General features: G+C 47.6%; 1 protein-coding gene across 1 annotated transcript in view; it reads right to left on the bottom strand.

Annotated features, from left to right (window-relative positions):
* Window positions 1-3,752: 3,752 nt before the first annotated feature.
* Window positions 3,753-12,402, bottom strand: part of CHSY1 (chondroitin sulfate synthase 1) — an 80,526-nt gene continuing 71,876 nt past the window's right edge. Inside the window, exon 3 of the mRNA XM_067305524.1 lies at window positions 3,753-7,322. Within this exon, the coding sequence (XP_067161625.1) occupies window positions 5,730-7,322 (1,593 nt within the window). The 3' untranslated portion in view covers window positions 3,753-5,729. The remainder of the gene's footprint in view (window positions 7,323-12,402) is intronic.

Raw genomic sequence — 12,402 nt, 5'->3', positions numbered from 1 at the left:
TCCCCGGAAAGCCTTTGGCACGTGCAGCCGCTGCGAACGCCACCAAAGCCCCGCGGCCGCTTCCCTCCGCCTCCCGGGCGGCCGCCCGCCCTCCCGCCTGGGGGAGAGAAACTGGGAAAGGACTAGGGAAAACCCGGCGCAGCAGCTCGCTTTCCCACCGTCTGTCAGTTTTTCTTCCGAGATAAGTGGGGCTGCGCCGCGTTTATATTAAAGTTGGCTGTGTTGGCCCCGACGCGCAGGCACGGCCTGGTCTTCATTAACCGGCCCGAACAACTGCTCACGTTTCCCCCCCTCCTCTGTCACGTTCAACATGTAGCAAAAATATGATAATTCAATGTTAGAGAAAGCAAACAGATCTCATGCACTGCCGTGAGGCGCGTGGACCCAGGGGTGCATTTAGCTGCAAGTCGGACACGCACCTGGTCTGCATTGAGCAAAGGCCTCTTGGCTTCGGCAAAAGGGAAAAAGAAGTCAGGCGATATATACACATATGCATACATACATACATACATACATACATATATATATGTGTATATATAGCTGCAGCCTTTGCAGGGATCGCGGCCGGGGGTGCCACGCTCATGCGCGCACTGTGCTCCTGCCCGCACCGCACTCATGCCCATACGCACCCTGGCCCCTGCGCAGCCAGTGCCAAGGGACAGCGCCCCGATTTGCAGTCTGCTACCAAAGGGACAAAGGAAATAATTAATACCTTTAAGCAAAGGACCTGCTGCACCTGCTGCCACCTCCCTTGTGGCACAAAGCCCTGGCCAGCCCCAGTCCCGCGCCTCGACGCCCTGGTGAGTCTCAAACGAGCTCCTCAGCTAACCCGGAGGAACCCTGCCTTGCAAAGGCCACTGAATGCATCAAAAGGGTGTGTGTGTGTGTGTGTGTGTGTGTGTGTGTGTGTGTGTGTGTGTATTTTTAATAGTGGTGATGGCATATTTGAATAGTTAGATGTTTTACTAAACCCAGCAGGCGACGCTTCCACTAGCCACGAGCCAAATCTGCAGGTGCTTGGTGCCAGCGAGGGGCTCAGCCCTCCCCAGGAGCTCCCTTTGGGCACCTGCAAATCGCCAGCATCCTGCCAGCATCCCACCAGTGCACCCGACCCCGCACGCCGGCGGCTGCAGGCAGCAGCGATCGCTGGGGTTTGGCAATCCCCAGCCATCCCGGCAGCGTGTTGGGAACGGCACGTTAGGGAAATATTAGAACTACTATTAATTAAAAAAACAATAGCCAAAGGCGCCTTTCTGTTCTTTGCTGCTGCTTGCCAACAGGGTGATTTCCCCGGCGCTGCTGAGGGCGCCGCCTTGCTTGCAGCAGTGCAAGGAGCCCTGCGAGCATCTCCTGCAACCCCGCTTTGCACATTACTGCTTGCCCTGGAGCCCCCCAAATTGCTGTATAATAACAACACGCAAAAGCCAAGCCCCTGCCTGGGACTGCATTTTCGAGACCCCCCCTGCAGCAGAGCCAGTGCGGCGCGAGCAAGGAGACGGAGACCCGCACGCGGCGCCGCCGTCGCTCCTTCCCCGCTCGCCGCGAGGAGTCAGCAGCAGGAAGCAGGCGGCGTTTTTCCCTTCCCGTGCATGGCGGCGGGTTTGCTTTGGACGTTGGTTCTCTCACCGAGTTACTGCAACGGGTTTAATCTGCACCCTTCGCGCGAGCCCTGTAATTGCAAGTCGATGAAGCCCGAGGGCTTTGCGGCGCGGAAGGGGCCGCGCTTGGCTCCCTGCGCCTGGGAAAGCCCCGGTGAGGGTTCGCAAGCGAGAAATACGGGCGCTTGGGGCAGAAATGCCGCGAGAGCAAGTGGCTTCCCGCACAGGGGCTGGGAAAGCCAAGGATGCGGCGACGAGATGCGGGCCGAGCGCCCAGCACCTGATCCCGCGGCGCCTGAAAGCTCTCCTGCAACGCTGCCCGCGAGCCACGGCCGGCCCTCGGAGTCAAATAGGGGAGAAAAAAATCTGAATTTGCTCCAGTCTACGCAGTAACGCTGTTTCCCAAACTCTAGGCACCGAGCTTGGACAGTTTTGTAGCGATTACGGAGCTGGGTACAAAAATATTTGTTTAAAGGGGCTCCAAATGCGGGAAGCATCGCAGACGAGCTGAACACAACGCAGAAAGCAGCTCTGCCGCGCCGCGGAGGACGAGGCGCGCGGCGCGGACGCGAGGTGCTTGCCGCCGGCAGACGCCTGAGCTGCTCTCCAAAGGCGGCTGTCGGTTTTTAATGTCTCTGAAAGGTTTTTTTTTCCAGAAAGCTCTTGAGCGAGGTTGGCTGTGCAAGTGGAATATTTTTAGCAAGTATTCATGCAAAATGACTTAGTCTAATAATTTGCAATGTAAAGTTAGACCTTTAACAAAAACTCCAGACTAAGCAGATTTGGTTTTAGCAGTGCTTTCTTGCTGATCGCGCTGAAAGGAACCGTATATCCAGGTCCAGGGAGGTTGCTTGGAGAATAAAGCTGGTAACTTATTTTTAGGGCAATAAAAACCCGCTGTGCCTAGAGGACCAAAACTTGAAATGCTTCCACGGGCTCTGACTCTGCAAAGTCACGTATAAATATTCACGCTGTGAAGAGCGGCACTGAGCACTAAGGGCACGAAAAGCAGCGAGCGGCCTTTCCCGGGCTCAGGCCTCCACCTTGCCGGGCCCTTTACGCTGCCGTTTATTCTTGAGCAAAGAAATAAGCCCAGAGGGTTTCAATCCCCCCCCCGCGAGCCCAAACCGCAATGGAGCGAGCGGAGCCGGCTCGGCTGTCCAGGCTCAGAGGAGCCCCGCGGCCGGGCCAGGGCAGAAGGGCTAAAGCCGGCGTCCGCCCCTCTGCGCCACTCGGCTTGGGCGGGAGCGTCGCTGCGCTGAGAACGCACGAGGTCGGCCCAGCCTGCGACACGGGCGTTAAATACAAGGACAAGGGGAGAAAAGCGTCTTGCGATTTAAACCGTTGCGCTGAGCAGGAGAAGCGTCTCGACAGGCAGCACCCAGCAAGCTGCCCTTGGTCCCCTCCTTCTTCCAGGTTTCCAAACAACGGCAGCGTCTCCTTTGCCCATACCTCGCTTTCCTTTACAGACCGGAGGCGAACAAATATTCCCGTCCTTTTCCAGGGCTCCCTGGCTTCTCGGCATTAAGTAAACCTCCCTCCGAACCGAGCGAATTGAGTAAACTGCAAACGAAACGTTCCAGCGCCGCAAGTAACTGCTGCCAGAGGTGGCTCAGTGCGCGGCAGCCAGTGGCTTCCACCCGCCCCAGTTCTTTGGGACCTGGGCAGCAAAGAGGGGTTATTTTAGTACGGAATGATTTTTATAAGGTTAGACTTTATCACAGAGGGCTAGATTTCAAAATTTAACTTTAAAACAGATGATTACTTTTAAGCTGCTAGTCCGTAAAATATGTGGTAAATTAAGATGTGAGGCCTCAAGTTTTGCCTCCGTGTTTGGTGTAAAACATGCTTTTAATGCACCTTGAACAGATTTGGTAATTGAATCGGAATTGCAATGACTGAACAAAAAATCTAATACCAGACGGGTGCTTTTCATTAAACAGTTTTCTCCATTCTGCTTTTACCAGCTGTTACGGGCTAAAAAAAAAAAAAAAAAAAAAAACCCTACATAATCATAAATGTTAATAAATACAGCAGAAGCACCTTCCACCTCGTCAGCGGGAACCTCGCGAGCCCCCTCCGGCCCCCTGGCAGCCTGCGGGCGGCTCAGAGCCAACGCACGACCCAGCGGTCCAGCCCGGCTCTTTGCCTCGCTTCCCTCCCCAAGCCCGTCCACCCTCCCGCCTGCGCCGCGGGGAAAGACCCGGACCGAGGCGGACGACATGAGGAGCTCGGATTGCAAATAAAAAAAAAAAAATCTTTATTGCATCTTAGAAGCAAGTCTTTAAAAAAAAAAAAACAAACCTTTTTTTCCATGCACTGTATCCATCCAAGTACCTACATCCTTGGGACTGTCACCAAAAAACGATGAACATTATAAGACATCGAATCTACACTAGTCGCAGTTCATATTCCGTACACGTGTAAACAATGAGTATTTTTTTCTACTGGAATAGCGATTACTCCGTAAGATCCCCTCAAACACGGCAACAACCTAAGCGCTGGTTTTTATCCTTTCTTTCACTCTCCTCTGCTTCCCCAAGAGCAGGTAAAGCGGCACCGAGCACAACGACACAAACTGGCGCTGGAGGAGGCAATAGAAAAATATACTGTTCGCTGGTTTTTATTTTTTGTTCCTGCTGGGCAAGATATTTACAGGTAGGTAGGTCCCGATATATTATATCTGCTTCAATGACAATTTCTGTTCACTGCTGACGTCTCAGTGGAAAGGGGTCCCTTTAGCTGGCTTTAAGGCACTTTATTTTGTGTATTTTCTGTAACCTCGCTAGGTGTTAATTCATAGGGATCGTACTTTGCTTGTTTGCAGCCTCCCCATCCCCAGTTCCTCTTATAGTATCAAAAAATTTCCTAAGCTTACTTAAGTAAGTCATTCCGAAAAATGTTAAGGAAATTTGAGAAAAAAAAAAGATCCATGAAAAAATACTTTAGAAAGTAATCTTTGGAGATCATTTACTGCAAGTATGACGTACACTACCTTAACAGTGAGAAGATGCAATACATTCCTAATATATATATATATATTTACACACACATATATATATATATAAAATATTAAAATGACTAACAGATATTCAAGGAAAGGTCAAGAACCTAAAACAATGGATATTAAATAAATTAAAGGTCTATCAGATACAGAAAAAAAAATCCAAAACAAAACTAGTAATCAAATAATGTAATAATTGTTCCCATTAACATCATGTAACTGACTGAACAAAATTAATGCAATCAGATGCAGTACACTTTGTATATAAGATTTTCAGCATTTTTACTAGGGATCTCTAATTTTCCACTGTGTACTGCTGCTTTGCTGCAGGAGATTCTCATTTCCCATCCTCGCCCTTCCCTCGTTACACTTTAACTTTTCTTTACCACGTCGTCTCAGCTCCAGCCCGGACAGCGGTTGAGAATAATACACAGAATCCACCATGGATTCTTAAAACATTAGATCCATATATGGACCAAATATAAAAGACAAACATTTCTACAAGGACTAGTCTGGCAGCAGGTTGTGCTTGCTTCCTCCCTTCCCTTAAAGTTGCCCGGCCACAAGAAGTAGAAGCGTGTTTTTAACTGAAATAATCAGCCATTTGAACAACTTCTGCAGCTAAGACCCTTACCATTGCCACACTGATGTGTTTTGTTCTAATGCAATTTTTTTAAATAATGGCTATTTTTAACAATAAGTAGACTCTTTGTAACGTTGCAGTCACAACAAAACATTTTGATACAGTGTTTTGTCACTTTGCTTGAACATTCAGGTCCCAATTTACAGAATCCTAGCAACGAAGACAGCAACGGAAAAGGTAGAAAACAATCTTTTGTTCGTAAGGAAATTCTAATTCAAGTCAGACTTCTGCAGATCTGTCAGATCATTCTTAAACAAATTTCTGTTTGAAGGCAAATATTGATCACAGTTTTGTTTAAGAACAAAAACACAACAACAAAAAAATCAACAGCCTTGTTCTTCTCAAAACGAGCTCTTTGTAAGAAAACAATGATGATTTCTAAAATATATCCTGTGTGGTCTTTTAAAAGTGAACTATCAAAAAACATTTTCCCAAAAATAAATTAGATAATTAAAAAAAAAGTCTTTTCCAGCATAGCTGGACATTAGGCTGTCCTCACTGAGCCATTAGTATTGCTGCTTTTCCCAAAACTTGGGTCATTTTTTTCAAACCATAGTTCAGCCAGCTGTTGTGTGGACCCATAAGTTGAAGCTTTGGACCCCAAGCACATTTTATATTGTTTTGGATCAAGATTAGGGTCACAAAAAACAGGATGATGTACATGGACTACTCCAATTTCTTGGCTTCGGAAAGTTTTTAAGCCAGCTTGAATTACTTTGTTAAATAGGTCTACATCTTCAAGGCCCCAACCTTGGATGGAGACGTCAAAGCCACCTGCTCGAAGAAGATCGCCTTTGTAAATACAGGTAATACCAAAGCCATAGTTCCTCCAGAAACCTGTTTTCTGGGTGAAGGCAAAATGATTGTCACTAGGAACTTTTCCACTATAAACAATCTTTGGATCGTACTGGCTAAAAATGACCGGGAAGTATACTTGTTGACCCAAAACCGTATTGGCTCTACACCTCTGGAGAAATTCTGTGGTAAACACTAAGTCAACATCACAGAAGAAGAGTAAAGACTCATTCTGAAACTGAGAAGATCCGACTTCCAGAGCCAGCGCCCTTGAGAACTCCCCAGACACCGGTAAGATCTGCATGTCGGCCTTGGGGTATTTGGAACGGTAATCTCTCATCAGCTCGATCTGCTTTGCTTTGTCCGGGTTCGAATTGGAATTGAAAAGCAGCACAACCAGTTTGACGTTCTGATTCGGAATGAGGCACGTTTTTTCAAAATTCCCCATGAACCTTGCAAACATGTCAAAGCGTCCAGAGAGAGGAATTAGGATGTTGATCTTCTTGTCTTTGAGTTCCTTCCTCTCCACTTTTGACCCGGTGAGCTGGAATGGAACAAACATCTTCAGTGAATTGGAGAGGAAAGACAAAGATCCAGAATCCTGGTTGATTTTGCTGGCCAGCTCCTTGGCATCCGTCTCTTCGTGCTCCATAAACTGGATCTTGCTGAAGGTCTGCTGCAAGTAAGCGTGCCTCCTGACAGGGACAGTCATCTTCTTTCCCTTATGCTTTTTGTACAGAAGCAACAAGTCAAGAACATACTCCGCTCCATACATAGGATTCACTCTGCGATAGCCATACTGTATTTCCTTGAAGTCTATGATCCTCCCCCGGGTCTTAGCATTTGCGTTGATCATTTCCATGACCTGCATAACGATGTCATCCAACGCTTCACGCTGAGAAGAGTCCATGCCCCTCCGAGGGGGCTGTCCATCGGCCCCAGAATACAAATACTTCCCCGTAAGAAACTCCCACTCCAGGATCTCCTCTCGGTGCCGTGGCTGGAACCTCATGAAGGAGGGCGGCATCCCCAGCTGGAGGTCGTCCTTGTGGATTTCTGTATTGCTGTATTTGCTCATCAGGACAATTTCTCTGTGCAGCTGTACAGTCCGGTGGCGAAGCTCTGCTATTTTGCGACTCAACATGTAGCTGTGAAGTCTGTACTGGTACGGTGGGTTCTTATTAGGATGCAACGTTATAGCTCTGTGTATTTTGCTGTTCCTAAGGTCTCTGATGTAGCCTTTTTTGTTCTGCTCATAGTTCTCATAAAACAGCTGCTGCATCTAGAAGAGAGAAAGGAGAAGTTAGCGTCTCTGCAGGGCTACGATTTCAGCAGTTGTGGAAGTTAGCCCCCCGCTCCCCCTTGCCGGCACGGCCAGGCGGCTTTCTGAATAACGCCGTTCTTGGTCTTAGGCACAGGTTGTAGCAATACCAGCTGCTATTCACGGAAATTAAGGGGATTATTCATTGTAAACTGGTGAAAGAAACATCAACCACGAATTATTACAGCCCATTCCAGAGATATCACCATCATCCAAATAACCGAGCAGCAAATAGATCATAAGCTCATTTTTTCACAAAAACACAGCTCCACCAGGAAAAAAAAAACATGAAATTTTCATTACAAAGCTCATAGTATTCTCCTGCCTCCTGAAATTACATAGTAAAAAAGTACGGTGACACCTTTTCTGTTACACCCAAATGATGTCCAGGCATTAAACCTATAGCATAGAGACATGAAAAGTGTAGTCTGAGGAGTGTTTTAGCCAAGATGCTAAATTTGCTCTCCAAAGTATCACATTACCATAGAAAAATGATTTAAAAATGCCACAGTTCCCCTGTCAGTTTTAGAAATGTCAACAGAAAATAAAATGGATGTGAAATTACTAGCAGCAGTTCCCCATGCCAGGTAATACAGTATAAATATGTATGATAGCATAAAATCATCCTTACGGTGGAAATTGCTATTTCAGAACAACAAGATAGCAAGCTAAGATTAGATTCAGAAGCCCTGAGGAAAGCCACAACTTAAGCAAAGTAGGCGAACTGGCTTTACAGTTTTCCATAGCTCAGGCAGTGGCTGATACAATGAAAGGTGTGTGCAAGCCAGGATGGTAATTTGGGAAATTCGCTGGAAAAAAATAAAACAAAATCCCAAGTCCAAAGCTATATACCAGCCTCGACAGTGGACGTTTTAGAAGATCAAAGGCTGATTCTGCGTCGAAATACAAATGCCATCAACCTGCCAGAACAGCAGACGCTACCGCTGCATTTCCTATAGGATCCAATCTACGTTACTGGCCACAGAAATTGCTATAGGTAATACCATCAATAAGGCATGCAAAAAAAGGTTTTAAAAATTAGCAAAGAGCTAAAATCCAAAACACAGGCGAGAGTGACTCAAACTTAAATGCGATAACAATTAAGCGGAGCACTAAAATGAAAATCACACACGCACCCCTTAGCGCAAGTGATGCCAGCTGCGCAGACCCAGCAGAAGCCCCACTTTATTAGGCCTCCAATTGCATTTTTCCCATCATTGTCAACAGACATTGAATCTAAGGGATAAACTTAACACCTGGATTTAATCGCCGCTATCGTAACAAACCAGATGTGCACATACTTAAACCCGAAGTGCAGCACATCGCTGTGGACGGCACAGGAGCAACCCGCACACACTCGGAATTGCTCACGTGGATTTTAATCTGAACAAATGCAATTAATTGCAAAGGAGGAAGGAATTTCAGCTGGACTCGGAAAGAAAGCACATTTATTCGTGGGTGATCACAACCCCCCCCTTTTCCCCATTCCTGCCCAAGTTCCCCTTCTTTGCCGCTCTCCCCTTAGGTGCTTACGCCGCCTTTTACGTCTGCAAGCAATTCAGGCCAGCGACTGTCTCTTATTAGGTATCGTACAGTAACGTGGCCAAAGGAGAACATCTTGGCTACAGCCTCTTGGCAAATCAGAGAGGAGCCATCTGTCAAGACGTATATCCCTTTAGCAGTTAAGCAAGATTTAGAAGCGTGCTATGGATAGAGGTTAGTTGGTCTAATCCCACGTGCAGCAGGGTTATCCAAACTGCACGAACCTCGTGCTTTTCCGGGAGAGTGTTCTCCCGCTCTCCCGCAGTCTGCGCTTCCCGTTTCACTTGTGACCATATATTGTTTCCTCTACTAATAACACTAGAGTTTTTTTCGGTCTGCTTTGAACCTTGCTGTTTCTGCTCAGGGCTCGAGGATGGCGGTGACCTCAAACAGGACCAAGCATGTATTTTTACTCCAAGCAGCCTCCGCTGATCTATCTTCTGCAGCACAGCAGATTTATAGCACTAGAAGTATTAAGTGCATATAGTAACCAGGCGTACAGTAACACGCCGTAGATTTCAACATTTTAACTGCAATCCAACCATAGGCACAAGCTTCCCAAAGAACACTGTGACGTTAGATAAATATTCTTTAAAAACACTTCATTAGGGAACTATTATTTAAAGGAAAATTGACAATGGGACTTAATTTCAAACCTTGTTTTGAATTTATAAGAAAACAAAATCAAGACCATGCAGCCTGAATGCTTTTTATTCCAAAATTCCCTTCTAGGGCATTCGGAATTAGCTACAAGAAGAAACCATGAGAAGCAGCAAGGCTTTTAGATTACACAACACAGTTTTTTTAATAGGATACCGATGGCTAGGAAAATGTTATGAAACTTCCGAAAGCAAGTGAAGATATGAACCCCTAACAAACTCTCCTAAATAATATTTACACGAGTATTTTTAATGGCTTGCTATGTAGGAATAATCTGATAACAGCGCAGGCTAACTTCAGAGCTTTTCATAATTCTTCTTTCCTTTTCCAAAAATTGGCTAACTTGGGGAAACGAACTGAAAATAAATATCTCAGCCAGACTTTACTGGTGCTTCAACCCAAGGCAATTTAAAACAGAAAAACCTATTAACAGCCACCTTGCGCCAGCCAAAAAGGCGACGACTGCAACAAACCATTTGCTCCAGTCAACGCTACACTCAATTAGTAAGAGCAGCCAGACTTTTACATAATCCTGTTTTTTCAGAAGAATGCCTTGCAAGGCTGGCACTTCCATTATTTTTCCTAAGACGTTTCCCGCTCTCCTACCTCCGCCACTCCTGTCTCCTTGCATTTAGCAGCGCTAATAGCCGCGGCAAGCACCAGCGTCCTGCGGGCCTCACTCTCCGTTTAAGAACTGGCGCCCACCACGCTTCAGCATTAAACCTGCAGAAGAGCTTTAGAAGGGGTTAATAAATCACCTACAGAGCGCATAACGACCTACAAACTCTCAGCATGGTTGCATGAAGTGCTGTAACTGAAGTCTAAGTGGTCAGCAGGTCACTTATAGCCAAAAAATATATGTATATAACCCTTTAAGGGCTGAGGAGCCTGTTGACACAGGCACAGCCCTGCAGTGCTGACACCCGCACGCTTTCCTTCCCAGTTTGGTGGGTGTTTCCTTCACATCGATTGCATTTTCTTGTCCATGTCTGTGACACCGCGGGCAAATCCTTGGCAGAAGGAGCAGCTCCCTCCGTTCGCTCGACGCCAGCAGAGCAGCGTGTTCCTCCGGCAGCAACGCCCCGTGGGATGCTCCTGTGCCAGGGCAGGGCTTGGACGGGGCCAGGCGACGTGCTGGATCGTTGCAATGTGACAGCTCGCCGCAGTCCCAGGCACCAGGGTAGCTCACGACCCGGATAACGCCTGGCTGTCGCCCACCGCTGCCCACAGCACCTACCTCCTTTGGGTCCCCGACACTGGGTTAAATATTCCCTGGGAGCACACGCAGGTGTTTGACTCCGCACAACACCGGAAAACCACAGAGAAGAAGAAGAAGTACCACTACCTCTTGTGTCCGTCACTAATAGTGATGGGGGGAGAAGAAGGCAGACAAACTGATACCTGTTATTCATTTGTTCCTCCCATATAGCAGCCGTTAAACATGCGCACGCTCCGGAGTGACCCAAGTGCAGAACGCACACGTCTCTAACAGGCGTTACGTGCAAACCTTCCCCGGACTCTAGCACCAGATTCTTGCTAGGTGAACACGTATGCAAACTCTGCTTTTAGAGAGACAGGTTTCTCCAGGATTCTTTAAAAAAAAGAGCCTTTCATGGATATTAATTTTGCACCGATTATATTCTAAGCATGCTTTCTTCTAGCGCAGAGCGCTGAGAGCGCAGGGATACAAAGAAGAGCTACTCTTTATTGACCACTATTTACTCTAGACCTGTCGAAGCCTTAAAAACCCTAATGTTCCCCAAACCATTAGAGACTGAATGTTTAAACTGTGGTACAGCTGTTGTGGGCACTGCTGGCTCCTGTCCAAAAGACCAACTGAAAGAGAGAGTGTTATGTTCTTCGCTTTAAATGAAGAAGTCTTTTGCAGACCAAAAAAAGTGTACTGGAGAAAATGGACTTAAAAAATAAGACCAGTTTATGCAGAAGCTGGCCCACAGCCACAGATCAGCCCCCGAGGGCTTTCTCTCACAGCTCCAGATTGTACTGCCCCAGCCCGGAAAACGCAGCTCCACCAGGCTCACGGAAAGCAAGCGTGGACAGGACATGCTGCATGGCAGGCATCTAAACGCCCAAGATGTACTTTAAATACAAAGGCAGCCCGATTAAAAGCTAGAAAAACGGCTCGTGTCACCTAGTGCGTGAGTACTTCACCTGGGAGCAGGTTGCTCTCCGTGGCTGGTGGGGGGCTGTTGTTCTGCTCCACGGCAAGAAGGTCCGCGACTGCCCTCGGCCGGCCCGAAAGCGCCCGGCGCCGCTCGCCAGGGACGCGGCTACGCGGGGACACGAGTACTGCTGCCGGGTGGCTTCTGTTGGGTGGCTGAAGGGCAATGAAAGCTGCCTTGCGCCCAAATCCCCAGTCGCCTAACGAAGTAATCGGAGCTGCGCTGACAAGACTCGGACACTTAGAAGCAATTAACCAACGCAGACGATGGGTTGTCTGGTTCTCCACCTTGAGAAAACGTTAGACCCGTGGACCAACCTGAAGGGAGGGGCGAGCGTTCACGCGTTCGCCATTTGGCTGTGGTGGAGGGGGAGATTGCAGTGACCTTTCCGGATACAAATCTAAGCATTAAGTACTCTTATTTGTGATGAACTTTCCATTTTAAATCCTGATGCTTTATGTGCGATCCCACGGCTAAGCACCGACAGGACTGAAGTGACTCGTGGGCAGAGTTATTACGGCGGAGACAAACACGCGGAAATAATGGATAAACACTCATTTCCAGCGAACTCGGCCGCTCTTTCATCCCTGTAACCTCTCCAATTGCCATTCCAGGAAAGGACGCAGGAAATATCACTCAGCCGTGGGAGATCAGCC

The sequence above is a fragment of the Apteryx mantelli genome, chromosome 15 (assembly GCF_036417845.1).
Source record: "Apteryx mantelli isolate bAptMan1 chromosome 15, bAptMan1.hap1, whole genome shotgun sequence".
In the NCBI taxonomy this organism is placed as follows: domain Eukaryota; kingdom Metazoa; phylum Chordata; class Aves; order Apterygiformes; family Apterygidae; genus Apteryx; species Apteryx mantelli.
The sequence above is the reverse complement of the archived record's forward strand: the minus strand, read 5'-3'. Positions and strand labels throughout refer to the sequence as shown.